The sequence below is a fragment of the Oncorhynchus keta genome, chromosome 5 (assembly GCF_023373465.1).
Source record: "Oncorhynchus keta strain PuntledgeMale-10-30-2019 chromosome 5, Oket_V2, whole genome shotgun sequence".
Lineage (NCBI taxonomy): Eukaryota > Metazoa > Chordata > Actinopteri > Salmoniformes > Salmonidae > Oncorhynchus > Oncorhynchus keta.
The window spans coordinates 6,287,661-6,314,517 of NC_068425.1; the positions used below are offsets into that span (position 1 = coordinate 6,287,661).

General features: G+C 42.9%; 2 protein-coding genes and 1 long non-coding RNA gene across 15 annotated transcripts in view; all 3 read left to right on the top strand.

The window, feature by feature from the left end:
• Window positions 1-26,059, top strand: part of LOC118376416 (calpain-2 catalytic subunit-like) — a 96,912-nt gene extending 70,853 nt beyond the window's left edge. Inside the window, exons 11-20 of the mRNA XM_052518303.1 lie at window positions 609-637; window positions 4,696-4,732; window positions 16,289-16,354; window positions 17,584-17,641; window positions 17,742-17,806; window positions 20,706-20,774; window positions 23,613-23,691; window positions 24,875-24,991; window positions 25,511-25,569; window positions 25,691-26,059. Coding sequence (XP_052374263.1) covers window positions 609-637; window positions 4,696-4,732; window positions 16,289-16,354; window positions 17,584-17,641; window positions 17,742-17,806; window positions 20,706-20,774; window positions 23,613-23,691; window positions 24,875-24,991; window positions 25,511-25,569; window positions 25,691-25,714 — 603 coding nt within the window. The 3' untranslated portion in view covers window positions 25,715-26,059. The remainder of the gene's footprint in view (window positions 1-608; window positions 638-4,695; window positions 4,733-16,288; window positions 16,355-17,583; window positions 17,642-17,741; window positions 17,807-20,705; window positions 20,775-23,612; window positions 23,692-24,874; window positions 24,992-25,510; window positions 25,570-25,690) is intronic.
• LOC127929985 (uncharacterized) lies at window positions 17,814-19,470 on the top strand. Of its 7 annotated transcripts, none has more exons than XR_008136446.1 (4): window positions 17,814-17,982; window positions 18,304-18,655; window positions 18,885-19,268; window positions 19,333-19,470. It is a non-coding gene; the product is annotated as an uncharacterized LOC127929985 (long non-coding RNA). The 7 variants fall into 7 exon arrangements; XR_008136449.1 differs by having other exon boundaries at window positions 18,885-19,236; XR_008136447.1 differs by lacking the exon at window positions 19,333-19,470 and having other exon boundaries at window positions 18,304-18,559; window positions 18,592-18,655; window positions 18,885-19,324.
• Window positions 26,060-26,195: 136 nt separating the features above from the next.
• The window catches only part of LOC118376417 (calpain-1 catalytic subunit-like), a 65,530-nt gene continuing 64,868 nt past the window's right edge, over window positions 26,196-26,857 (top strand). For all 7 annotated transcript variants that reach the window (XR_008136438.1, XM_052518577.1, XM_052518578.1 and 4 more), the window contains exon 1: window positions 26,196-26,349. The gene's annotated coding sequence lies outside the window, so the exon portion shown is untranslated. The remainder of the gene's footprint in view (window positions 26,350-26,857) is intronic.

Genomic DNA, 26,857 nt, shown 5'->3' on the forward strand with positions numbered 1-26,857 from the left:
TGTCACTCAGCTTTATGTAGGTGTGAGCTGATGTAACTCAGCTTTATGTAGGTGAGTATATGACTGAGTCACTCAGCTTTATGTAGGTGCTGATGTAATGACTGAGTCACTGGCTTTATGTAGGTGAGGCTATATGACTGAGTCACTCAGCTTTATGTAGGTGAGGCTGATGTGAGTCACTCAGCTTGATGTAATGTGATGTGATGCTGAGGCTGATGTGGCTGATGTCACTCAGCTTTATGTGATGTGGCTGATGTAATGAGTCGTGGCTGATGTGATGTGGCTGATGCTAATGTGATGTCACTCAGCTGATGTAACACGAGGCCATATGACTGAGTCACTCAGCTTTATGAGGTGAGGCTATATTATTGTTTCACTCCCAGGTAGGCTACAACAGTTCCACGGCCAGAGGGAGGTGCTGAGGCTGGATAAGAACTATTTCCATGACCCATGCCCAGTAGGTGCCCGCTATATGAGACTGAGTCACTCAGCCTTATGTAGGTCAGCACCCGACTGAGTCTTCCCCTTGATGAGGTGCTGAGGCTATATGACTGTCCACTCCACCTTTATGTAGGCCGAGGCCATGACTGGGACTTCTGCCTACGTAGGTGTTCTCAGAGAAACAGGCCCAGCTTTAGTAAGGAGTGTGAGGCTATATGGTTCTTCCTGAAAAGTCACTCAGCTCTATGTAGGTGTTGAGGCTATATGACTGAGTCACTCAGCTTTATGTAGGTGAGACTATATGACTGAGTCACTCAGCTTTATGTAGGTGAGACTATATGACTGGCTCAGCTTTATGACTGAGTCACTGAGCACTCATCTATGTAGGTGAGGCCATATGACTGAGTCACTCAGCTCTAGGTGCTGAGGCTATATGACTGAGTCACTCAGCTTTATGTAGGTGAGGCCATATGACTGAGTCACTCAGCTCTATGTAGGTGCCGAGGCTATATGACTGAGTCACTCAGCTTTATGTAGGTGAGGCTATATGACTGAGTCACTCAGCTTTATGTAGGTGAGGCTATATGACTGAGTCACTCAGTTTAGGTGGTGAGGCTATATGACTGAGTCACTCAGCTTTATGTAGGTGAGACTATATGACTGAGTCACTCAGCTTTATGTAGGTGAGACTATATGACTGAGTCACTCAGTTTAGGTGGTGAGGCTATATGACTGAGTCACTCAGCTTTATGTAGGTGAGGCTATATGACTGAGTCACTGAGCTTTATGTAGGTGAGACTATATGACTGAGTCACTCAGCTTTATGTAGGTGAGGCTATATGACTGAGTCACTCAGCTTTATGTAGGTGAGACTATATGACTGAGTCACTCAGCTTTATGTAGGTGAGGCTATATGACTGAGTCACTCAGCTTTATGTAGGTGAGGCTATATGACTGAGTCACTCAGCTTTATGTAGGTGAGACTATATGACTGAGTCACTCAGCTTTATGTAGGTGAGGCTATATGACTGAGTCACTCAGTAGGTGCTGAGGCTCTATGACTGAGTCACTCAGCTTTATGTCAGTGAGGCTATATGACTGAGTCACTCAGCTTTATGTCAGTGAGGCTCTATGACTGAGTCACTCAGCTCTATGTAGGTGAGGCTATATGACTGAGTCACTCAGCTTTATGTAGGTGCTGAGGCTATATGACTGAGTCACTCAGCTTTATGTAGGTGAGGCTATATGACTGAGTCACTCAGCTTTATGTAGGTGCTGAGGCTATATGACTGAGTCACTCAGCTTTATGTAGGTGAGGCCATATGACTGAGTCACTCAGCTTTATGTAGGTGAGGCTATATGACTGAGTCACTCAGCTTTATGTAGGTGAGGCTATATGACTGAGTCTCTCAGCTTTATGTAGGCTGAGGCTGCTGAGTCACTCAGCTTTATGTAGGTGAGGCTATATGACTGAGTCACTCAGCTTTATGTAGGTGATGAGGCTATATGACTGAGTCACTCAGCTTTATGTAGGTGAGGCCATATGACTGAGTCACTCAGCTTTATGTAGGTGAGGCTATATGATTGAGTCACTCAGCTTTATGTAGGTGAGGCTATATGACTGAGTCTCTCAGCTTGATGTAGGTGCTGAGGCTATATGACTGAGTCACTCAGCTTTATGTAGGTGAGGCCATATGACTGAGTCACTCAGCTTTATGTAGGTGAGACTATATGACTGAGTCACTCAGCTTTATGTCAGTGAGGCTCTATGATTGAGTCACTCAGCTTTATGTAGGTGAGGCTATATGACTGAGTCTCTCAGCTTGATGTAGGTGCTGAGGCTATATGACTGAGTCACTCAGCTTTATGTAGGTGAGGCCATATGACTGAGTCACTCAGCTCTATGTAGGTGCCGAGGCTATATGACTGAGTCACTCAGCTTTATGTAGGTGAGGCCATATGACTGAGTCACTCAGCTTTATGTAGGTGCCGAGGCTATATGACTGAGTCACTGAGCTTCATGTAGGTGAGGCTATATGACTGAGTCACTCAGTAGGTGCTGAGGCTCTATGACTGAGTCACTCAGCTTTATGTAGGTGAGGCTATATGACTGAGTCACTCAGCTCTATGTAGGTGCCGAGGCTATATGACTGAGTCACTCAGCTTTATGTAGGTGAGGCTATATGACTGAGTCACTCAGCTTTATGTAGGTGCTGAGGCTATATGACTGAGTCACTCAGTAGGTGCCGAGGCTATATGACTGAGTCACTCAGCTTTATGTAGGTGAGACTATATGACTGAGTCACTCAGCTTTATGTAGGTGAGACTATATGACTGAGTCACTCAGCTTTATGTAGGTGAGGCCATATGACTGAGTCACTCAGCTTTATGTAGGTGAGGCTATATGACTGAGTCACTCAGCTTTATGTAGGTGAGACTATATGACTGAGTCACTCAGCTTTATGTCAGTGAGGCTCTATGATTGAGTCACTCAGCTTTATGTAGGTGAGGCTATATGACTGAGTCTCTCAGCTTGATGTAGGTGCTGAGGCTATATGACTGAGTCACTCAGCTTTATGTAGGTGAGGCCATATGACTGAGTCACTCAGCTCTATGTAGGTGAGGCTATATGACTGAGTCACTCAGCTTTATGTAGGTGAGGCTATATGACTGAGTCACTCAGCTCTATGTAGGTGCTGAGGCTATATGACTGAGTCACTCAGCTTTATGTAGGTGAGGCTATATGACTGAGTCACTCAGCTTTATGTAGGTGAGACTATATGACTGAGTCTCTCAGCTTTATGTAGGTGAGGCTATATGACTGAGTCACTCAGCTCTATGTAGGTGAGGCCATATGACTGAGTCACTCAGCTCTATGTAGGTGCCGAGGCTATATGACTGAGTCACTCAGCTTTATGTAGGTGAGGCCATATGACTGAGTCACTCAGCTCTATGTAGGTGCCGAGGCTATATGACTGAGTCACTCAGCTTTATGTAGGTGAGGCTGTATGACTGAGTCACTCAGCTTTATGTAGGTGAGGCTATATGACTGAGTCACTGAGCTTTATGTAGGTGAGGCGATATGACTGAGTCACTCAGCTCTATGTAGGTGAGGCTATATGACTGAGTCTCTCAGCTTTATGTAGGTGAGGCTGTATGACTGAGTCACTCAGCTTTATGTAGGTGAGGCCATATGACTGAGTCACTCAGCTCTATGTAGGTGCCGTGGCTATATGACTGAGTCACTCAGCTCTATGTAGGTGAGGCCATATGACTGAGTCACTCAGCTCTATGTAGGTGCCGAGGCTATATGACTGAGTCACTCAGCTTTATGTAGGTGAGGCTATATGACTGAGTCACTCAGCTTTATGTAGGTGTCGAGGCTATATGACTGAGTCACTCAGCTTTATGTAGGTGCTGAGGCTATATGACTGAGTCACTCAGCTTTATGTAGGTGAGGCTATATGACTGAGTCACTCAGCTTTACGTAGGTGAGGCTATATCCCTGAGTCACTCAGCTTTATGTAGGTGAGGCTATATGCCTAAGTCACTCAGCTTTATGTAGGTGAGGCTATATGACTGAGTCACTCAGCTTTATGTAGGTGAGGCTATATGACTGAGTCACTCAGCTTTACGTAGGTGAGGCTATATGACTGAGTCACTCAGCTTTATGTAGGTGCCGAGGCTCTATGACTGAGTCACTCAGCTTTATGTAGGTGCTGAGGCTATATGACTGTGCCATCATCTTGATTATTTAGCAGACATCACTTGTAAATATTTAGTCAACACATATAACGTAAGAATATCGTGGAATATAATTGAACATTTTCATTTCTCTTAGAATAAAAACCTTAGTGGAACAACAGTTTTAGTAAATAATACTGACAAGTAGAAATAAATAAGTGTTTTTCCAGGTGTGTGCGCGTGCAGGACAGAGGAAGACCAATTCTCACACTATTGTTCTAAATTCAATCACCTTCTTCATCCTCATCATTCAATTCATTGAAATTCAATTTTGAAGTCGTGCACAATTATCAGTTTCTATTTGGTTTACGTTTCCCATTCATTCGTTGTCAGTTAGTGCCTTGGGACCCAAAAGCATAACCAGTGCTCTAACTCCCCCGTGTGGTGGTCTGGAGCAATGCAGCAGTGACGCAGAGTACCATACTAAACCACATATTACCTCTAAATCCCAAAATGTAGTTGAGCAACAATTGTATATGTGTTTAATGTGTTTATTTCTCTGTTCCACAGCCAATGTGAAGACCGTGTAGAGGCTAAACTAGACAATGTAAGGAACCAAATCACACTATCACTACTATACCCTGTGACTTATCCTATCACTACTATAGCATACCCTGTGACTTATCCTATCACTACTATAGCATACTCTGTGACTTATCCTATCACTACTATAGCATACCCTGTGACTTATCCTATCACTACTACAGCATACCCTGTGACTTATCCTATCACTACTATAGCATACCCTGTGACTTATCTTATCACTACTATAGCATACCCTGTGACTTATCCTATCACTACTATAGCATACCCTGTGACTTATCCTATCACTACTATAGCATACCCTGTGACTTATCCTATCACTACTACAGCATACCCTGTGACTTATCCTATCACTAGTATAGCATACCCTGTGACTTATCCTATCACTACTATAGCATACCCTGTGTCTTATCCTATCACTACTATACCCTGTGTCTTATCCTATCACTACTACAGCATACCCTGTGACTTATCCTATCACTACTACAGCATACCCTGTGATTTATCCTATCACTACTATACCCTGTGACTTATCCTATCACTACTATAGCATACCCTGTGACTTATCCTATCACTACTACAGCATACCCTGTGACTTATCCTATCACTACTATAGCATACCCTGTGACTTATCCTATCACTACTACAGCATACCCTGTGACTTATCCTATCACTACTATAGCATACCCTGTGACTTATCCTATCATACCTTAAGGGAAGAATTCGGCAGTACCTGTATGGTTAGTGAGAAAGTCCATATTGCAAATGTACGGTCCCTTACTAGACGTCCGAAATCGTTTGTAAAATTTGCGGACGGCGTCGGGCCGAGCGGCAGGGCCGGACCTACCAGGAAGTCATCAAATGAACGTTGTCGGACATTCGGTTTCCGTTTACAAAAATAATAAGATTTATGTCATTTTTCCCATGTCCCGGAAATTCCCACAAGAGGGCATAAGCAATCATATGGCTATTGCTACAAAACATCACGATTCACGACGGGGCCTTATCTCGAAAACTGAAAATATTTAGAAGCCGAAACTCGGTGAGCGTAGGGGCGGCATAATGGGCAGTTGGCCCCGAACAAGATGGCGTCTAGGCCTCAACGGTTTTTGAGTTATGGCCATTTATCTGGGATTAAAGGTCCAAAATGAAAATAGAGAAATTATTTTTCCACTTCACGTCAAAGTCAAGGAGCCTCCGGTGTCAATAAAAAAGAACCAGCCATTTATCTATCGTCATTTAAGAGAAATCGTACAACGACACCTTGGTGATGTTCACGGATAGGTGTTTTTTTTTTCAACGGTTACAGATCCAGTTGCAGGTTGTTCTTACGAATCTTTTTAAAGTGTGCTGCGGAGCTCTGCGAGATTTCTGTGATTTTCTATGATTTTCTGAAATAACACACACTCACTAAACCCTCCGTAAATAACTCAGTTCTTAACGTAAAGACTTAAAACTCAGGATTCTGTAAAGGCATACCCCAATCATGATATGAGTTTATTTATAGCTTCCTGTGCCAACCGGAAGTGCCTTTAATGGTGTCACAGTGGCAGTTTCCATGGGTTAAAAAGGTCAGATCTTTTCAAAACTTCATATGTGTGACTAGGTAACCCTCATGAACTGTAAATCAGTCATTTCTCCCAACAGATGTCAAAGAAAATCTCTCACACGCACACACAGCAAGGATGGAGTGAAAAGTGCGGTTCTCAAAGACACAGAGAGCAGGCAATGGCATAAACATAATAATCTCTAGGCTGTGCCGAGTTCAACGAGATATCCCGCTTGACCGTAGCTCGCTCGGTCTAAGCGCAGCGACCATTAGAAAATTAGGCCCAAATGAAGCCTGCCCCACAACGTCATTTGCTTTTGGGTGACAGTGAGAGAACCGTTAGGTGAGAAGCACAATTCGACCTCAGGTACGTTCCTAAGGTCCTTCCGATCCGTGCAAGCCTAACGTTGACCGTGTGGCATTAACCCTTAATAGTTAAAAGAAGGTGTTTACTTCAAAGAGTTTGCATTGACTTCTCTCCCCATAGGAATACATTGCCTTTACCCCTAAATTCAACCTGAAGTCTATATGGGTTATGAATGCCGTATGAACCTGTCTTTGGTAACAGTCCATCAGGCCAGTGTGAGGTCTACCTGTGTTGATTCTAAGCTTCCTGGACCAACCGGAAGTGGTTAAAATCACCCTAAAAGTGTTTTTCCATTACCTGCCTGCAGTTTGATAGACATAGTGCATTCAACCCTGTGTAAATCAGTCAATTCTTAACGTAAGGACTTAAAACTCAGGATTCTGTAAAAGCATAGCCCAGTGAGGATATGTTTTGACTTATAGCTTCCTGTGACAACCGGAAGTGCCTTAATTGGTGTCTCAGGGGCTGTTTCGAGGGGTTAAAAAAGTCAGATCTGTCCAAAACTTCATATGTGTGATTAGGCAACCCCCATGAACTGTAAATCAGTCATTTTTCCCATAAAATTTCAAAGGAAAACTAAATCACACAGACACACAACTTGGAAGGAGGGACGTATTGGGGTTTGTAGAGACAGACAGTGCCTCCAATAGTTAGCTTTGTTCGAGCTAAAAAGAACCGTCAGACCTAGAGTTCGAAACTTTAGAAACCTGTTCTAGACCTCGGGTCGATAGTGCGTGGTGAGTTAGGTGGCTCTAGAAGGTTCTCGGACCGAGAAATAGCCTCGTACATTTGCAATGACTTCAATTCATTTTGACCATTACGAAAATGGCGACATTTAGAAAAGTCTCAGAGACACAAGACTAGGTGCATTGAAACCGGCTCGGCCCATAGAGACGGACCCCAACGTTTCGGTCCGATAGCTCATTCAAGGACCCCATAGCAAGGCATGGAAAAAGTGGATTTTCAGCACCAATTAGGGTTTTACTCGGGCACCGAAGGACCTATCGAGCCGAAACTCGGGATTCGGGGTCGCCCACATAGGCCTTCACATAATGTCCGACCTGGACCCGCAGCTAGAACGTAACTATGTGTTTTACGTTTTATTATGTTTTAAACTAATGGCGCTGTGAATTATGGGCCTGCTCTGACATATATGATAGTTGGCTTCTAAATGAGTTGGAAAAAGTGGGTTTGGTGTCAATTGGTATCAGTTTGGTGTCAAAATGACATCTAATTGACTGATGGACACTGACTTGCTAGTTGACTTTTGTACATTTGCAATATGTTTAAACGGAGAGGGACCATCACCAAAATGGCATTCTGAAATCAACACAAAAAATGGCATCACCATAGTCTCCAGACTGTGCCGAGTTCAACGAGACGCCCCGCTTGACCGTAGCTCGCTCTGAGTGCAGTGACCTTGAAAAAAGCAGAACCAAAATGAAGCCTGGCCCTCAATGTCATTTGCTTTTGGGTGACAGTGAGAGAACCGTTAGGGTGAGAAGCACAATTCGACCTCGGGTACGTTCCTAAGGTCCTCCCGATCCATGCAAGCCTAACCTTGACCCTGTGGCATTAACCCTTAACAGTTAAAAGAAGGTGTTTACATCAAAGAGTTTGCATTGACTTCTCTCCCCATAGGAATACATTGCCTGCACCTCTAAATTCAACCTGAAGCCTATGTGGGTTATGAATGCCTTATGAACCTGTCTTCTATGACAGTCCATCAGACCACTATGAGGTCTACCTGTGTCGATTCTAAGCTTCCTGGAGCAACCGGAAGTGGTTAGATTGACCCAAAAGGAGTTTTGATGTACATAACCTTCAAAGGTGAAAATGACTGCATTCAACACTGTGTAGATCATAGATCAGTCAATTCTTAACTTAAAGACTTAAAACTCAGGATTCTGTAAGTGTTTATGTCAATCAAGACATGTGTTTACTTATAGCTTCCTGTGCCAACCGGAAGTGCCTTTAATTGGGTCACACTGTCTGTTTTGAAGGGTTAGAAAAGTCACATCTCTCCAAAACTTCATATGTGTGACCAGGTAACCCTCCTAAACTGTAAATCAGTCATTTCTCCCAGCAGATGTCAAAGAAAAGCTCTCACACGCACACACAGCAAGGATGGAGTGAAAAAGTGTGGTTCTTAAAGACACAGAGAGCAGGCAATGGCATAAACATAATGTCTAGGCCGTGCCGAGTTCAACGAGATATCCCGCTTGACCGTAGCTCGCTCGGTCTGAGCGCAGCGACCATTAGAAAAGTAGGCCCAAATGAAGCCTGCCCCACAACGTCATTTGCTTTTGGGTGACAGTGAGAGAACCGTTAGGGTGAGAAGCACAATTCGACCTCAGGTACGTTCCTAAGGTCCTTCCGATCCGTGCAAGCCTAACGTTGACCGTGTGGCATTAACCCTTAATAGTTAAAAGAAGGTGTTTACTTCAAATAGTTTGCATTGACTTCTCTCCCCATAGGAATACATTGCCTGCACCCCTAAATTCAACCTGAAGTCTATATGGGTTATGAATGCCGTATGAACCTGTCTTTGATAACAGTCCATCAGGCCAGTATGAGGTCTACCTGTGTTGATTCTAGGCTTCCTGGACCAACCGGAAGTGGTTAAAATCACCCTAAAAGTGTTTTTCCATTACCTGCCTGCAGTTTGATAGACATAGTGCATTCAACCCTGTGTAAATCAGTCAATTCTTAACGTAAGGACTTAAAACTCAGGATTCTGTAAAAGCATAGCCCAGTGAGGATATGTGTTGACTTATAGCTTCCTGTGACAACCGGAAGTGCCTTAATTGGTGTCTCAGGGGCTGTTTCGAGGGGTTAAAAAGTCAGATCTGTCCAAAACTTCATATGTGTGATTAGGCAACCCCCATGAACTGTAAATCAATCATTTTTCCCATAAAATTTCAAAGGAAAACTAAATCACACAGACACACAACTTGGAAGGAGGGACGTATTGGGGGTTGTAGAGACAGACAGTGCCTCCAATAGTTAGCTTTGTTCGAGCTAAAAAGAACCGTCAGACCTAGAGTTCAAACTTTAGAAACCTGTTCTAGACCTCGGGTCGATAGTGCGTGGTGAGTTAGGTGGCTCTAGAAGGTTCTCGGACCGAGAAATAGCCTCGTACATTTGCAATGACTTCAATTCATTTTGACCATTACAAAAATGGCGACATTTAGAAAAGTCTCAGAGACACAAGACTAGGTGCATTGAAACCGGCTCGGGCCATAGAGACGGACCCCAACGTTTCGGTCCGATAGCTCATTCAAGGACCCCATAGCAAGGCATTGAAAAAATTGGATTTTCAGCACCAATTAGGGTTTTACTCGGGCACCGAAGGACCTATTGAGCCGAAACTCGGGATTCGGGTCGCCTCACATAGGCCTTCACATAATGTCTGACCTGGACCCGCAGCTAGAACGTAACTATGTGTTTTACGTTTTTATTATGTTTTAAACTAATGGCGCTGTGAATTATGGGCCTGCTCTGACATATGTGATAGTTGGCTTCTAAATGAGTTGGAAAAAGTGGGTTTGGTGTCAATTGGTATCAGTTTGGTGTCAGAATGACATCTAATTGACTGGTGGACACTGACTTGCTAGTTGACTTTTGTACATTAGCAATATGTTTAAACGGAGAGGGACCATCACCAAAATGGCATTCTGAAATCAACACAAAAAATGGCATCACCATAGTCTCCAGGCTGTGCAGAGTTCAACGAGACGCCCCGCTTGACCGTAGCTCGCTCTGAGTGCAGCGACCTTGAAAAAAAGAAGGCGCAAAAGGAAGGCTGGCCCTCAATGTCATTTGCTTTTGGGTGACAGTGAGAGAACCGTTAGGGTGAGAAGCACAATTCGACCTCAGGTACGTTCCTGAGGTCCTCCCGATCCGTGCAAGCCTAACCTTGACCATGTGGCATTAACCCTTAACAGTTAAAATAAGGTGTTTACTTCAAACAGTTTGCATTGACTTCTCTCCCCATAGGAATACATTGCCTGCACCTCTAAATTCAACCTGAGGCCTATGTGGGTTATGAATGCCTTATGAACCTGTCTTCTATGACAGTCCATCAGCTCACTATGAGGTCTACCTGTGCCGATTCTAAGCTTCCTGAAGCAACCGGAAGTGGTTAAATTGACCCAAAAGGTGTTTTGATGTACATAACCTTCAAAGGTGAAAATGACTACATTCAACCCTGTGTAGATCGTAGATCAGTCAATTCTTAACTTAAAGACTTAAAACTCAGGATTCTGTAAGTTTCTATGTCAATCAAGACATGGGTTTACTTATAGCTTCCTGTGCCAACCGGAAGTGCCTTTAATGATGTCACAGTGGCAGTTTCCAAGGGTTAAAAAGGTCAGATCTTTTCAAAACTTCATATGTGTGACTAGGTAACCCTCATGAACTGTAAATCAGTCATTTCTCCCAACAGATGTCAAAGAAAAGCTCTCACACGCACACACAGCAAGGCTGGAGTGAAAAGTGCGGTTCTCAAAGACACAGAGAGCAGGCAATGGCATAAACATAATCTCTAGGCCGTGCCGAGTTCAACGAGATATCCCGCTTGACCGTAGCTCGCTCGGTCTGAGCGCAGCGACCATTAGAAAAGTAGGCCCAAAATGAAGCCTGCCCCACAACGTCATTTGCTTTTGGGTGACAGTGAGAGAACCGTTAGGGTGAGAAGCACAATTCGACCTCAGGTACGTTCCTAAGGTCCTTCCGATCCGTGCAAGCCTAACCTTGACCGTGTGGCATTAACCCTTAATAGTTAAAAGAAGGTGTTTACTTCAAAGAGTTTGCATTGACTTCTCTCCCCATAGGAATACATTGCCTGAACCCCTAAATTCAACCTGAAGTCTATATGGGTTATGAATGCCGTATGAACCTGTCTTTGATGACAGTCCATCAGGCCAGTATGAGGTCTACCTGTGTTGATTCTAAGCTTCCTGGACCAACCGGAAGTGGTTAAAATCACCCTAAAAGTGTTTTTCCATTACCTGCCTGCAGTTTGATAGACATAGTGCATTCAACCCTGTGTAAATCAGTCAATTCTTAACGTAAGGACTTAAAACTCAGGATTCTGTAAAAGCATAGCCCAGTGAGGATATGTGTTGACTTATAGCTTCCTGTGACAACCGGAAGTGCCTTAATTGGTGTCTCAGGGGCTGTTTCGAGGGGTTAAAAAAGTCAGATCTGTCCAAAACTTCATATGTGTGATTAGGCAACCCCCATGAACTGTAAATCAGTCATTTTTCCCATAAAATTTCAAAGGAAAACTAAATCACACAGACACACAACTTGGAAGGAGGGACGTATTGGGGTTTGTAGAGACAGACAGTGCCTCCAATAGTTAGCTTTGTTCGAGCTAAAAGAACCGTCAGACCTAGAGTTCCGAAACTTTAGAATCCTGTTCTAGACCTCAGGTCGATAGTGCGTGGTGAGTTACGTGGCTCTAGACGGTTCTCGGACCGAGAAACAGCTTCGTACATTTGCAATGACTTCAATTCATTTTGACCATTACGAAAATGGCGACATTTAGAAATGTCTCAGAGACACAAGACTAGGTGCATTGCGACCGTCGGCCCATATAGACAGACCCCAACGTTTCTGTCCGATAGCTCATTCAAGGACCCCGTAGCAAGTCATGGAAAAAAGTGGATTTTCAGCACCAATTAGGGTTTTGCTCGGACACCAAATGACCGATCGAGCCGAAACTTAGGATTCGGGGTCGCCTCAGATAGGCCTACACGTAACATAAGAAATGGACCCGCAGCTAGAACGTAACTACATGTTTTATGGTTTTTTTATGGTTTGAACCAAAGGCGTTGTGAATTTTGGGCCAGCTCTGAAGTGTGTGATAGTTGGCTACTAAACAGGTTGGAAAAAGTGGGTTTAGTGTCAATTTGTATCAGTTTGGTGTCAGAATGACATCTAATTGACTGGTGGACACTGACTTGCTAGTTGACTTTTGTACATTAGCAATATGTTTAAACGGTGAGGTACCATCACCAAAAGTGACATTCTGAAATCAACCCTAACGAGCCATTGAGATGAACCAGAATCACTGCCCAGCCATGCCGAGTTCATCGGGCCAGTCAATTTCACATTCCTGCAGGATTTTTATAGCATGACAAATTCGTGATGGTACCTGCCCATTGAACCATATTGCAAATGCACAGTGACTTTGCAAAAGTGAGAAAACATAAACAAATGGACATGATGAAATCAACACAACGAGTGATGGAAATGTACAACTATCACTGCTCGGCCATCCTGTGTTCATCAGACCAGTCAATTTTGCATTTTTGAGCATGTCAAATTTCATATGGTAAATGCACATTGAAACATATTGCAAATGCGCGTGCACTTGCAATATGATTCTATAGTGAAAAAAATCACCTAACGGAGATAATGAAATCAACACAACGAGTGATGGAAATGTACAACTATCACTGCTCAGCCATCCTGTGTTCATCAGACCAGTCAATTTTGCATTTTTGAGCATGTCAAATTTCATATGGTAAATGCACATTGAAACATATTGCAAATGCACGTGCACTTACAATATGATTCTATAGTGAAAAAAATCACCTAACGGAGATAATGAAATCAACACAACGAGTGATGGAAAGATACAACTATCACTGCCAGGCCATCCTGTGTTCATCAGGCCAGTCAATTTCACATTCCTGCAGGATTTTTATAGCATGACAAATTCGTGATGGTACCTGCCCATTGAACCATATTGCAAATGCACAGTGACTTTGCAAAAGTGAGAAAACATAAACAAATGGACATGATGAAATCAACACAACGAGTGATGGAAAGGTACAACTCTCACTGCTCGGCCATCCTGTGTTCATCAGACCAGTCAATTTTGCATTTTTGAGCAAGGTCAAATTTCATATGGTAAATGCACATTGAAACATATTGCAAATGCACGTGCACTTACAATATGATTCTATAGTGAAACAACATCACCTAACGGAGATGATGAAATCAACACAACGAGTGATGGAAATGTACAACTATCACTGCTCGGCCATCCTGTGTTCATCAGACCAGTCAATTTTGCATTTTTGAGCAAGGTCAAATTTCATATGGTAAATGCACATTGAAACATATTGCAAATGCACGTGCACTTGCAATATGATTATATAGTGAAAAACATCACAAAATGGACATGATGAAGTCAACACAACGAGTGATGGAAAGGAACAACTATCACTGCCCGGCCATCCCGAGTTCATTAGGCCAGTCAATTTTGCATTTCTGCAGGATTTTTGAGCATGTCAAATTTCTTACGTCATTTGGCCCACAAAAAATCCTTATGCACAATTTAAAAATATATATAAAAAATATGATAATAAAATTGGACAAAAGTATATTCATACAGTTCTTACACATGTGTAATTGACAAAAAATCGAAAGAATTTCGAAAAACGGTCCAGAAAGCACTTTTTTAAGGGTGTGTGAAGTTTTTTACAAAATTTTGACATTTTTGACTTTTGACTTTTGACTTCCTATGAAATCATATTGAAATTGGACAAAACATATTCCTTATGCGCATGTAAAAAAAAAAAAAAATTATGATAATAAAATTGGACAAAAGTATATTCATACAGTTCTTACACATGTGTAATTGACAAAAAATCGAAAGAATTTCGAAAAACGGTCCAGAAAGCACTTTTTTAAGGGTGTGTGAAGTTTTTTACAAAATTTTGACATTTTTGACTTTTGACTTTTGACTTCCTATGAAATCATATTGGAATTGGACAAAACATATTCCTTATGCGCATGTAAAAAAAAAAAAAAAAATTATGATAATAAAATTGGACAAAAGTATATTCATACAGTTCTTACACATGTGTAATTGACAAAAAAATCGAAAGAATTTCGAAAAACGGTCCAGAAAGCACTTTTTTAAGGGGTGATAAGTTTTTGAAAAAATTTTTACTTTTGGACATTGACTTGGGTTACATATCCAATATGAAAAACCCCGGTGGAGCGCATTTGCCCCCTGTTGAATTTTTAAAGTGTTACAACTGGCAATTGCCATATGGCATTTGCAATACACTTTGCATGAATCAACGCCGAATTGGGTGGTATTGGCCAATGTGTATATGGTTTGTCCGATGCCAATGACTTGCCATTCATTTTTGTCCAATACAGGGGGACTTCCTTACACTACTATAGCATACCCTGTGTCTTATCCTATCACTACAATACCGTGTGACGTATCCTATCACTACTACAGCATACCCTGTGACTTATCCTATCACTACTACAGCATACCCTGTGACTTATCCTATCACTACTACAGCATACCCTGTGACTTATCCTATCACTACTACAGCATACCCTGTGACTTATCCTATCACTACTATAGCATACCCTGTGTCTTATCCTATCACTACTACAGCATACCCTGTGACTTATCCTATCACTATAGCATACCCTGTGTCTTATCCTATCACTACTATAGCATACCCTGTGACTTATCCTATCACTACTATAGCATACCCTGTGTCTTATCCTATCACTACTATACCCTGTGTCTTATCCTATCACTACTACAGCATACCCTGTGACTTATCCTATCACTACTACAGCATACCCTGTGATTTATCCTATCACTACTATACCCTGTGTCTTATCCTATCACTACTATACCCTGTGTCTTATCCTATCACTACTACAGCATACCCTGTGACTTATCCTATCACTACTACAGCATACCCTGTGACTTATCCTATCACTACTGTCCCGTACCCTGTGACTTGTCCTATCACTACTATACCCTGTGACTTATCCTATCACTACTATACCCTGTGACTTATCCTATCACTACTATACCCTGTGACTTATCCTATCACTACTATACCCTGTGACTTATCCTATCACTACTATACCCTGTGACTTATCCTATCACTACTGTTCCGTACCCTGTGATTTATCCTATCACTATAGCATACCCTGTGTCTTATCCTATCACTACTACAGCATACCCTGTGACTTATCCTATCACTACTATAGCATACCCTGTGCCTTATCCTATCACTACTACAGCATACCCTGTGACGTATCCTACCACTACTATACCCTGTGTCTTATCCTACCACTTCTATACCCTGTGACTTATCCTATCACTACTATACCCTGTGACTTATCATATCACTACTGTTCCGTACCCTGTGACTTATCCTATCACTACTACAGCATACCCTGTGACTTATCCTATCACTACAATAGCATACCCTGTGACTTGTCCTATCACTACTATACCCGGTGACTTATCCTATCACTATAGCATACCCTGTGACTTATCCTATCACTACTATAGCATACCCTGTGACTTATCCTATCACTACTATAGCATACCCTGTGACTTATCCTATCACTACTATAGCATACCCTGTGACTTATCCTATCACTACTATAGCATACCCTGTGACTTATCCTATCACTACTATAGCATACCCTGTGACTTATCCTATCACTACTACAGCATACCCTGTGACTTATCCTATCACTACAATAGCATACCCTGTGACTTATCCTATCACTACTATAGCATACCCTGTGACTTATCAATGTGCTATAAGTGTTTTTCACTCCTATTTCCCCAGGACACTGTGTCTGAAGCGGAGGTTGATGCTGGGTTCAGAGGTCTGTTCGCCAAGCTAGCTGGAAAAGTGAGTTTTACTAACCGTTATCACTGAGGGGGGAAAAAGGCTTCAGTCGTGAGTGTAGGTCACGTGGGATGTTTACACACACCTGATTTCTGTCACCGTGACAATCGCAACCTTTTTTTAAATACAGGACTAAAATAAAACATGTTCTTAAAGGGGCGGAGCATGGAAATAAAATACACACATATCATCAACAGTATTTTGTCTTCGGTGCTCCAGGTACTTAAATCCCCAGCAGCTCTCGTACACATCTTTCATATCTTTATCACGGGACCGATTTCAAAACATTGGAAACAGATCACCAATTCAATATGTCTAACAAATGGAACTCATTTATAGAGGTATTGCGCAACACTCGTTTTTTATTTATTTTTTATAGAAGGGCGTGACCAGGGAGAAGTGGAGCGGGTCAATGACACTCACACCACAGAAACAACACACTGTACTTTTACAATCAACACAGCTGCTTCTCTCGCCGTTCTTGTTCTCCCTGTGCACGCCAACCTACACACAGTAATGGGGAATCTGCTGAAGAGTAGCAAACAGACAGGTTAAATACAGAAAGCCACACCCTTAGTTACAATCAACTACACCTGGCAACGAGAAAGAAGCTCTGTTCACAACTCAACAGTTCCACCCTGTGACATAAACCTCTTCACTGCGGCCACGTGGGTCTTACTGGGGTACGGACGCAAAAATCCCCCCCCAAAAAAATCTACCATTGTCGGCCATTTCAAATTAGCCCCAAGGTTGCCCGTGTTAAATCTGGTTTATTTTCATAAACTAAATAACATGACTGTTTTCACATTAGCTTGGAATGCTTTTTGAAATGTCCAATACAACATACTTTGGTGATATCGTGATCAACTTACTGCCTACTCCTTAATAAAAGTATAAACGTTTGTGAGCGGGGTTAGCTATTAGCATGCTAACACTCATTAAGACAGACAGGCTGAATAGCTAGCCATTGTTAGCATTCACTGGTTGAAGTAACTTTTGAGGGTAATGCAGTTGACTCGTGACTATGACATGAATATCTATCATTCACAACATTTTGATCAGGAGCGATAATCCATCTTTAATAAAAAATTAAAAAATATTTTTAATATTTTGTTGTTGTTCGTTTGGAATTCAAGATTGGCTTCTGTTATTTTGTTGAAAACGTCTCTTCTCCCGTGTGGGGGGAACCTTACATAAGGGTTGTAATTTTTGTGACTGTCACTTGTTTCTAGGACATGGAGATTTCAGCAGCTGAGCTCCAGTCGATTCTCAACAAAATCATAGCTAAACGTGAGTGAAGTGCTATAGGCTTTCTATCCCGTAATGATTCGTATTTCATGTGAGAGTGGAAGAGTGGAAGTCCTAACTCTTTGTGATGTCTCCTCTACAGGAACGGACATAAAGACGGACGGCTTCAGCCTGGAAACAGCCAGAGTCATGGTCAATCTCATGGACGTATCCTTAACGGCAGGTAGCCTAGTGGTTAGAGTGTAGGGACGGCAGGTAGACTAGTGGTTAGAGTGTAGGGACGGCAGGTAGCCTAGTGGTTAGAGTGTAGGGACGGCAGGTAGACTAGTGGTTAGAGTGTAGGGACGGCAGGTAGCCTAGTGGTTAGAGTGTAGGGGCGGCAGGTAGCCTAGTGGTTAGAGTGTAGGGACGGCAGGTAGCCTAGTGGTTAGAGTGTAGGGACGGCAGGTAGCCTAGTGGTTAGAGTGTAGGGACGGCAGGGTAGCCTAGTGGTTAGAGTGTAGGGGCGGCAGGTAGCCTAGTGGTTAGAGTGTAGGGGCGGCAGGTAGTCTAGTGGTTAGAGTGTAGGGACGGCAGGTAGCCTAGTGGTTAGAGTGTAGGGACGGCAGGTAGCCTAGTGGTTAGAGTGTAGGGACGGCAGGTAGCCTAGTGGTTAGAGTGTAGGGACGGCAGGTAGCCTAGTGGTTAGAGTGTAGGGACGGTAGGTAGCCTAGTGGTTAGAGTGTAGGGACGGCAGGTAGCCTAGTGGTTAGAGTGTAGGGACGGCAGGTAGCCTAGTGGTTCGAGTGTAGGGACGGCAGGTAGCCTAGTGGTTAGAGTGTAGGGACGGCAGGTAGCCTAGTGGTTAGAGTGTAGGGATGGCAGGTAGCCTAGTGGTTCGAGTTTCGGGACGGCAGGTAGCCTAGTGGTTAGAGTGTAGGGACGGCAGGTAGCCTAGTGGTTAGAGTGTAGGGATGGCAGGTAGCCTAGTGGTTCGAGTTTCGGGACGGCAGGTAGCCTAGTGGTTAGAGTGTAGGGACGGCAGGTAGCCTAGTGGTTAGAGTGTAGGGATGGCAGGTAGCCTAGTGGTTAGAGTGTAGGGACGGCAGGTAGCCTAGTGGTTAGAGTGTAGGGACGGCAGTTAGCCTAGTGGTTAGAGTGTAGGGATGGTAGGTAGCCTAATGGTTAGAGTGTAGGGGCGGTGGTTAGGGTAGTCTAGTGGTTAGAGTGTAGGGGCGGCAGGTAGTCTAGTGGTTAGAGTGTAGGGACGTCAGGTAGCCTCGTGGTTAGAGTGTAGGGATGGCAGGTAGCCTAGTGGTTCGAGTTTCAGGACGGCAGGTAGCCTAGTGGTTAGAGTGTAGGGACGGAAGGTAGCCTAGTGGTTAGAGTGTAGGGACGGCAGGTAGCCTAGTGGTTAGAGTGTAGGGACGGCAGGTAGCCTAGTGGTTAGAGTGTAGGGACGGCAGGTAGCCTAGTGGTTAGAGTGTAGGGACGGCAGGTAGCCTAGTGGTTAGAGTGTAGGGGCGGCAGGTAGTCTAGTGGTTAGAGTGTAGGGACGGCAGGTAGCCTAGTGGTTAGAGTGTAGGGACGGCAGGTAGCCTAGTGGTTAGAGTGTAGGGACGGCAGGTAGCCTAGTGGTTAGAGTGTAGGGACGGCAGGTAGCCTAGTGGTTAGAGTGTAGGGGCGGCAGGTAGCCTAGTGGTTAGAGTGTAGGGGCGGCAGGTAGTCTAGTGGTTAGAGTGTAGGGGCGGCAGGTAGCCTAGTGGTTAGAGTGTAGGGGCGGCAGGTAGTCTAGTGGTTAGAGTGTAGGGACGGCAGGTAGCCTAGTGGTTAGAGTGTAGGGACGGCAGGTAGCCTAGTGGTTAGAGTGTAGGGGCGGCAGGTAGTCTAGTGGTTAGTGTGTAGGGCGGCAGGTAGTCTAGTGTTTAGAGTGTAGGGACGGCAGGTAGCCTAGTGGTTAGAGTGTAGGGACGGCAGGTAGCCTAGTGGTTAGAGTGTAGGGACGGCAGGTAGCCTAGCCTAGTGGTTAGAGTGTAGGGACGGAAGGTAGCCTAGTGGTTAGAGTGTAGGGACGGAAGGTAGCCTAGTGGTTAGACTGTAGGGACGGCAGGTAGCCTAGTGGTTAGAGTGTAGGGATGGCAGGTAGCCTAGTGGTTAGAGCGTTGGACTGGTAACCGGAAGGTTGCAAGTTCAAACCCCTGAGCTGACAAGGTACAAATCTGTCATTCTGCCACTGAACAGGCAGTTAACCCACTGTTCCCAGGCCGTCATTGAAAATAAGAATTTGTTCTTAACTGACTTGCCTGGTTAAATAAAGGTTAAAAAAATCAAATAAATAACATGCCTTCACAGTGCCACTACATTCAGACCTGGGTTTAAATACTATTTACAATGTCTCAGGTACTTTCACAAAGTTAGTATTCAGATGTATTTTATTTGCAAAGACAAGTAAGTTTAATATTTGAATTTGTATTTGGAAAATACATCGACTCAAACACACTCCTGTGCGTTTAACCCTGGTATTTCAAAATGGCATGTGAAAAAAGTTTGAGAAAATAATTGTAAATACAATTTGGTCAACTATTATTTAAAAAAAAAAAAAATTAATAACCGTTAAAATACTCAAATAAAATTACTTGTTTTGGGCTGTGTTTTCTGAACATACACAAATACACCAAAAAAAATGGAATTTTAAGTACCAGATACTCAAATACACTTGTATTTGAACCCAGGTATGGCTACATCACAATGATTATATACTGTGTCTGTCTATACAAAGAATGGTATTCTAGATCTAGAATGGTATTCTAGAATGGTATTCTAGATCTAGAATGTTATTCTAGAATGGTATTCTAGATCTAGAATGTTATTCTAGAATGGTATTCTAGATCTAGAATGGTATTCTAGATCTAGAATGGTATTCTAGAATGGTATTCTAGCTTGAGTTCTGCACACTGTACATAACTTGACACAAGTCTCCCATTGACCTCAATGAGTGACTTGGGCACACTCATCTCAACACTAAATCAGGCCCGACGTGACTAATGAAAGTTTTTAGTTTGGAATGTTCTGGTTTCTAAGGGCTTGCTGATGTGCGGATACTTGTTGAGCCTTAACCGTCCTACAGGACAACGGTAACGGACAACTGGGTCTGGGAGAATTTGCGACACTGTGGAAGAAGATCCAGAGATACTTGGTGAGGTTCTAGTGTTTGTGTTACTGCTGTGGTAGCTCTGGTCCATGGTGTTTACGTACAACTGGGTCTGGGAGAATTTGCGACACTGTGGAAGAAGATCCAGAGATACTTGGTGAGGTTCTAGTGTTTGTGTTACTGCTGTGGTAGCTCTGATCCATGGCGTTTACGTACAACTTCAGCGTCCGCAAGCTGCACGTAACCCCTTGGACCAGAGCTAATGCAGCATTATTTATGTTATGTAAGAATGGACAGCCTATATACGAGTGTTTACTTTACAGAGTGTTCAGAGTGTAGTGTGTGTTTTACAGTGTAGTGTGTGTTTTACAGTGTAGTGTGTGTTTTACGGTGTAGTGTGTGTTTTACAGTGTACTGTGTGTGTTTCAGTGTAGTGTGTGTTTTACAGTGTAGTGTGTGTTTTACAGTGTTCAGTGTAGTGTGTGTTTTACAGTGTAGTGTGTGTTTTACAGTGTAGTGTGTGTTTTACAGTGTTCAGTGTAGTGTGTGTTTTACAGTGTAGTGTGTGTTTTACAGTGAAGTGTGTGTTTTACAGTGTAGTGTGTGTGTTTCAGTGTAGTGTGTGTTTTACAGTGTAGTGTGTGTTTTACAGTGTTCAGTGTAGTGTGTGTTTTACGGTGTTCAGTGTAGTGTGTGTTTTACAGTGTTCAATGTAATGTGTGTTTTACGGTGTAGTGTGTGTTTTACAGTGTTCAGTGTAGTGTGTGTTTTACAGTGTAGTGTGTGTTTTACAGTGTAGTGTGTGTTTTACAGTGTAGTGTGTGTTTTACAGTGTTCAGTGTAGTGTGTGTTTTACAGTGTTCAATGTAGTGTGTGTTTTACAGTGTAGTGTGTGTTTTACAGTGTACTGTGTGTGTTTCAGTGTAGTGTGTGTTTTACAGTGTAGTGTGTGTTTTACAGTGTTCAGTGTAGTGTGTGTTTTACAGTGTAGTGTGTGTTTTACAGTGTAGTGTGTGTTTTACAGTGTTCAGTGTAGTGTGTGTTTTACAGTGTAGTGTGTGTTTTTCAGTGTAGTGTGTGTTTTACAGTGTAGTGTGTGTTTTACAGTGTTCAGTGTAGTGTGTGTTTTACAGTGTAGTGTGTGTTTTACAGTGTAGTGTGTGTTTTACAGTGTTCAGTGTAGTGTGTGTTTTACAGTGTAGTGTGTGTTTTACAGTGAAGTGTGTGTTTTACAGTGTAGTGTGTGTGTTTCAGTGTAGTGTGTGTTTTACAGTGTTCCGTGTAGTGTGTGTTTTACGGTGTTCAGTGTAGTGTGTGTTTTACGGTGTAGTGTGTGTTTCACAGTGTAGTGTGTGTTTTACAGTGTAGTGTGTGTTTCACAGTGTAGTGTGTGTTTCACAGTGTAGTGTGTGTTTTACAGAGTTCAGTGTAGTGTGTGTTTTACGGTGTTCAGTGTAGTGTGTGTTTTACGGTGTAGTGTGTGTTTCACAGTGTAGTGTGTGTTTTACAGAGTTCAGTGTAGTGTGTGTTTTACAGAGTTCAGTGTCGTGTGTGTTTTACGGTGTTCAGTGTAGTGTGTGTTTTACGGTGTAGTGTGTGTTTCACAGTGTAGTGTGTGTTTTACAGAGTTCAGTGTAGTGTGTGTTTTACAGAGTTCAGTGTCGTGTGTGTTTTACAGTGTAGTGTGTGTGATTTACGGTGTAGTGTGTGTTTTACGGTGTTCAGTGTGGTGTGTGTTTTACAATGTAGTGCATGTTTTACAGTGTAGTGTGTGTTTTACAGAGTTCAGTATAGTGTGTGTTTTACAGAGTTCAGTGTAGTGTGTGTTTTACGGTGTTCAGTGTAGTGTGTGTTTTACAGTGTAATGTGTGTTTTACAGAGTTTACAGTATGTTTTTCAGTGTAGTGTGTGTGTGTGTGTGTGTGTGTGTGTGTGTGTGTGTGTGTGTGTGTGTGTGTGTGTGTGTGTGTGTGTGTGTGTGTGTGTGTGTGTGTTTTGCAATGTAATGTGTGTTTTACAGTGTAGTGTGTTTTACAGAGTTCACAGTGTGTGTTTTAGTGTTCAGTGTATTGTGTGTTTTACAGTGTTCACGTTGTAGTGTGTATTTTTTAGTGTAGTGTGTGTTTTACAGTGTTCAGTGTAATGTGTTTTTTACACAGTGCAATCTGATTATAACCCTTCTTTATTCCCCCTCTATCCCGTCATCCATCCCTTCTTTATTCCTCCTCCATCCCGTCATCCATCCCTCTCTCCATCCCTTCTTTATTCCCCCTCCATCCCGTCATCCATCCCTTCTTTATTCCCCCTCCATCCCGTCATCCATCCCTTCTTTATTCCCCCTCCATCCCGTCATCCATCCCTTCTTTATTCCCCCTCCATCCCGTCATCCATCCCTTCTTTATTCCCCCTCCATCCCGTCATCCATCCCTTCTTTATTCCCCCTCCATCCCGTCATCCATCCCTTCTTTATTCCCCCTCTATCCCGTCATCCATCCCTTCTTTATTCCTCCTCCATCCCGTCATCCATCCCTTCTTTATTCCCCCTCTATCCCATCATCCATCCCTTCTTTATTCCCCCTCTATCCCGTCATCCATCCCTTCTTTATTCCTCCTCCATCCCGTCATCCATCCCTTCTTTATTCCCCCTCCATCCCGTCATCCATCCCTTTCTTATTCCCCCTCTATCCCGTCATCCATCCCTCTCTCCATCCATCCCTTCCCCTTATTCCCCCTCTATCCCGTCATCCATCCCTCTCTCCATCCCTTCCTTATCCCCCCTCCATCCCGTCATCCATACCGTCATCCATCCCTCTCTCCATCCCTCTCTCCATCCCTCTCTCCATCCCGTCATCCATCCCTCTCTCCATCCCTTCCTTCCTCTAGTCCATTTATAAGAAGAATGACATGGATAACTCTGGCACCATGAGTACCCCAGAAATGAGGATGGCCTTGAAGGATGCAGGTTTGTGGACATAAAATAAACATAATTTTGTGCCACCAGAGACTCTGGGTTAGCGCCCAGGCTCTGTCGTAACCGGCCGCGACCGGGAGGTTCGTGGGGCGACGCACAATTGGCCTAGCGTCGTCCGGGTTAGGGAGGGTTTGGCCGGTAGGGATGTCCTTGTCTCATCGCGCACCAGCGCCTCCTGAGGCGGGCCGGACGCAGTGCGTGATAACCAAGGTTGCCAGGTGCACAGTGTTTCCTCCGACACATTGGTGTGGCTGACTTCCGGGTTGGATGCGCGCTGTGTTAAGAAGTATCGGAGGACGCATGACTTTCAACCTTCGTCTCTCCCGAGCCCGTACGGGAGTTGTAGCGATGAGACAAGATAGTAGCTACTAAAACAATTGGATACCATGATTTTTTAAATATATATTTAATATTTTTATTTTTATTTTAACTTTATTTAACCAGGCAAGTCAGTTAAGAACATATTCTTATTTTCAATGACGGCCTGGGAACAGTGGGTTAACTGCCTGTTCAGGGGCAAAACGACAGATTTGTACCTTGTCAGCTCGGGGGTTTGAACTCACAACCTTCCGGTTGCTAGTCCAACGCTCTAACCACTAGGCTATTATATATTGGTATTGGGACCTCCCATATATTGGTATTGGGTTTGTGTTAAATGCGGAAGACACATTTTAGTTGAATGCATTCAGTTGTACAACTGACTAGGTAGCCCCCCTTTCCCTTTCCCTAAGTCTACTGTGAGTTACTCTGGATAAGAGCATCTGCTAAATTACTCAAATGTACAGTATATACAGTACGGTATTACATTATTTACCATTCATTTATATTGAGCACAAAATAATGTGAAACAAAACCTGCAAATGAAACAAATTAAATCGTTTATTGAGTCGCACGCTTGATGTAGTCATTGCGTGCTACAATATGAATATTGGACCAAATATTTAACTTTTCACTATTGTATTTATAAGAATCTTCAAGGGTGTCAATCTTTACTTGTTAAACAAAATCTCTTTCTCTGAGCAATTGTATTGGTATAAAATAGCAACCCCCCAAATTGAAGCATAAAATATAGCTTAGTATTTGAATAGTTTATTTAATTCAGTTATTATTACTCATCTTTTATCAAGGCTGTCAATCATTTGGGATCCCACAGTAATATTCCATCTCTCACCAGGTTTCAGTCTGAACAACGCCATCCACCAGATTCTGGTTGTTCGGTATGGAGAGGCTGACATGACCATCGACTTTGATAACTTTGTCGCCTGCATCATGCGGCTGGAGATGATGTTCAGTAAGTACAACGGCGTCCTGTTTTAAAGCCACAATCCCGAATTTATGTTTTTCAGCCAAACGGCAGCACTTTGTTTTCCAATAAAGCTGAGAGATGGCCATGGAGTGTAACAGCAGTAAATATTGAAGATTGTACCTTTTTTTAATGTGTGGGGTATGCTTTTCTTCTCTTTTATCTATGTAATTTCAGCTCAGGATTACAAGCAGACAGTTTGACTCTCCACAGATAGGATTTATGGGGTGTAAATATGTCAGAATGTATATTTTAATTCATAGCCGTATCCAGGCAACTGAAAGTCATCAGTGTTCTCTTCCTGTCTTACCGTGTCGGGTCCATGTGGAGACTTCTCTCTTCTGAGAGGGTAGAGTGTGTGTTTTGGGACTCTCTTATGCCTGTACCCCTCTCTCTCTCTCTCTCTCTCTCTCTCTCTCTCTCTCTCTCTCTCTCTCTCTCTCTCTCTCTCTCTCTCTCTCTCTCTCTCTCTCTCTCTCTCTCTCTCTCTCTCTCTCAACCCTGCAGGGGTCTTCATGAAGATTGACACGGCTAATACTGGCTCTATTGAATTGGATATCCATCAGGTGAGAACCGTCAGCTTACTCTTATAATCAACTCATAAAGACAGCTTTTATGTTGTTGTTGTAGTTGTTGTTGTTTTTCCAGTTCTAATGTATTGTTGTTATTCTGTTTTTCTATTTTCAGTGGTTGTCATTTACCATGATCTAGAACACTGCAGACATAAAAAGACGTCTGTAAATCTGTCAACTTTATGTTTGGAGCCAGGAGCGCAAGAGAGCTCTCTGCAAATCATTCAACCAAAGTGCCTTTTTATAGACGTTTATTTTGAAAACACGGTATTACATCACATCCTGTTTTAAATCTTTATTTGTTTTATTAGATGTAGCCTAGCTGTCTAGGCCTATTGAAAGTTGCTTACAGATTATATTTGTGTGATAAATGTATCACGAAGTTCCGATCCTTTTTATGCAGATTTGTGTCGCTCATTTTGTCATGTTTTGAAAAGAAAAGCCTTTCTATATGTCTCAAAGCTAATAAACACCATTATTATTATAGTGTCTGTTTTATTTCGAACTTGTATCTATAGTTTTTAGTCCTATAAGCGCACCATGCATGTGGCCAGCTTTGTTACGGTCCATGCGCCCCTCCCCCGACGGACGGGGTTGGGTTTTCCGGGCGCAGTAGTATTGACCGAACGTACGGAACTTGCGCTCCTGTCGCCGCACCACAACCGCCTTGCAACTTTCTACATTAAACACCCAGTACTGAGATTTATGCGATTGTTTAGCGAACTGGCAGTCTGTCACCTAACTACAAAACACATCGAAGGTGTCTTCAAAGTGGTGAGTGCTCAATGTTGTTGTAGTTTCTAAGTGACATCTCTATTCAGAGAGAGTGCGTGTTATTTTCGGGTTTCCTCTTTCCAGAAGGCCACCGTACTCTAGGTTTACTACATTTCTAAGAATGGTTCTGTAATTTTGTTATAATTTTAACATATTAATATTTTCGGTAGGTTACATCATGAATGTATTAAATAACCAGCCATGTCAACTAGGTTTTGCCTCTGCAATAACCCAGAAGTGAACCATTTGCGTGACAAAATAATGCCTCAAAGTAATTTATTGTCATCAACCCATGCATCTTCAACCCACCTGCTGTGTTCCGATTTACACGTTTTCTCTCTGAAAAATGTAGTTAATTTAATCTGATTGTCATAAAGTTCCATGACTTTGTCCACACAGGGCATCTGAACACACAAAATACATTTAGATTATTTTAATGACATTTTGGGTGTTTTATTTAACTTTTGTACTCCTGTGGTGTTCCCGACCGGTCATTAGAAATTAATGG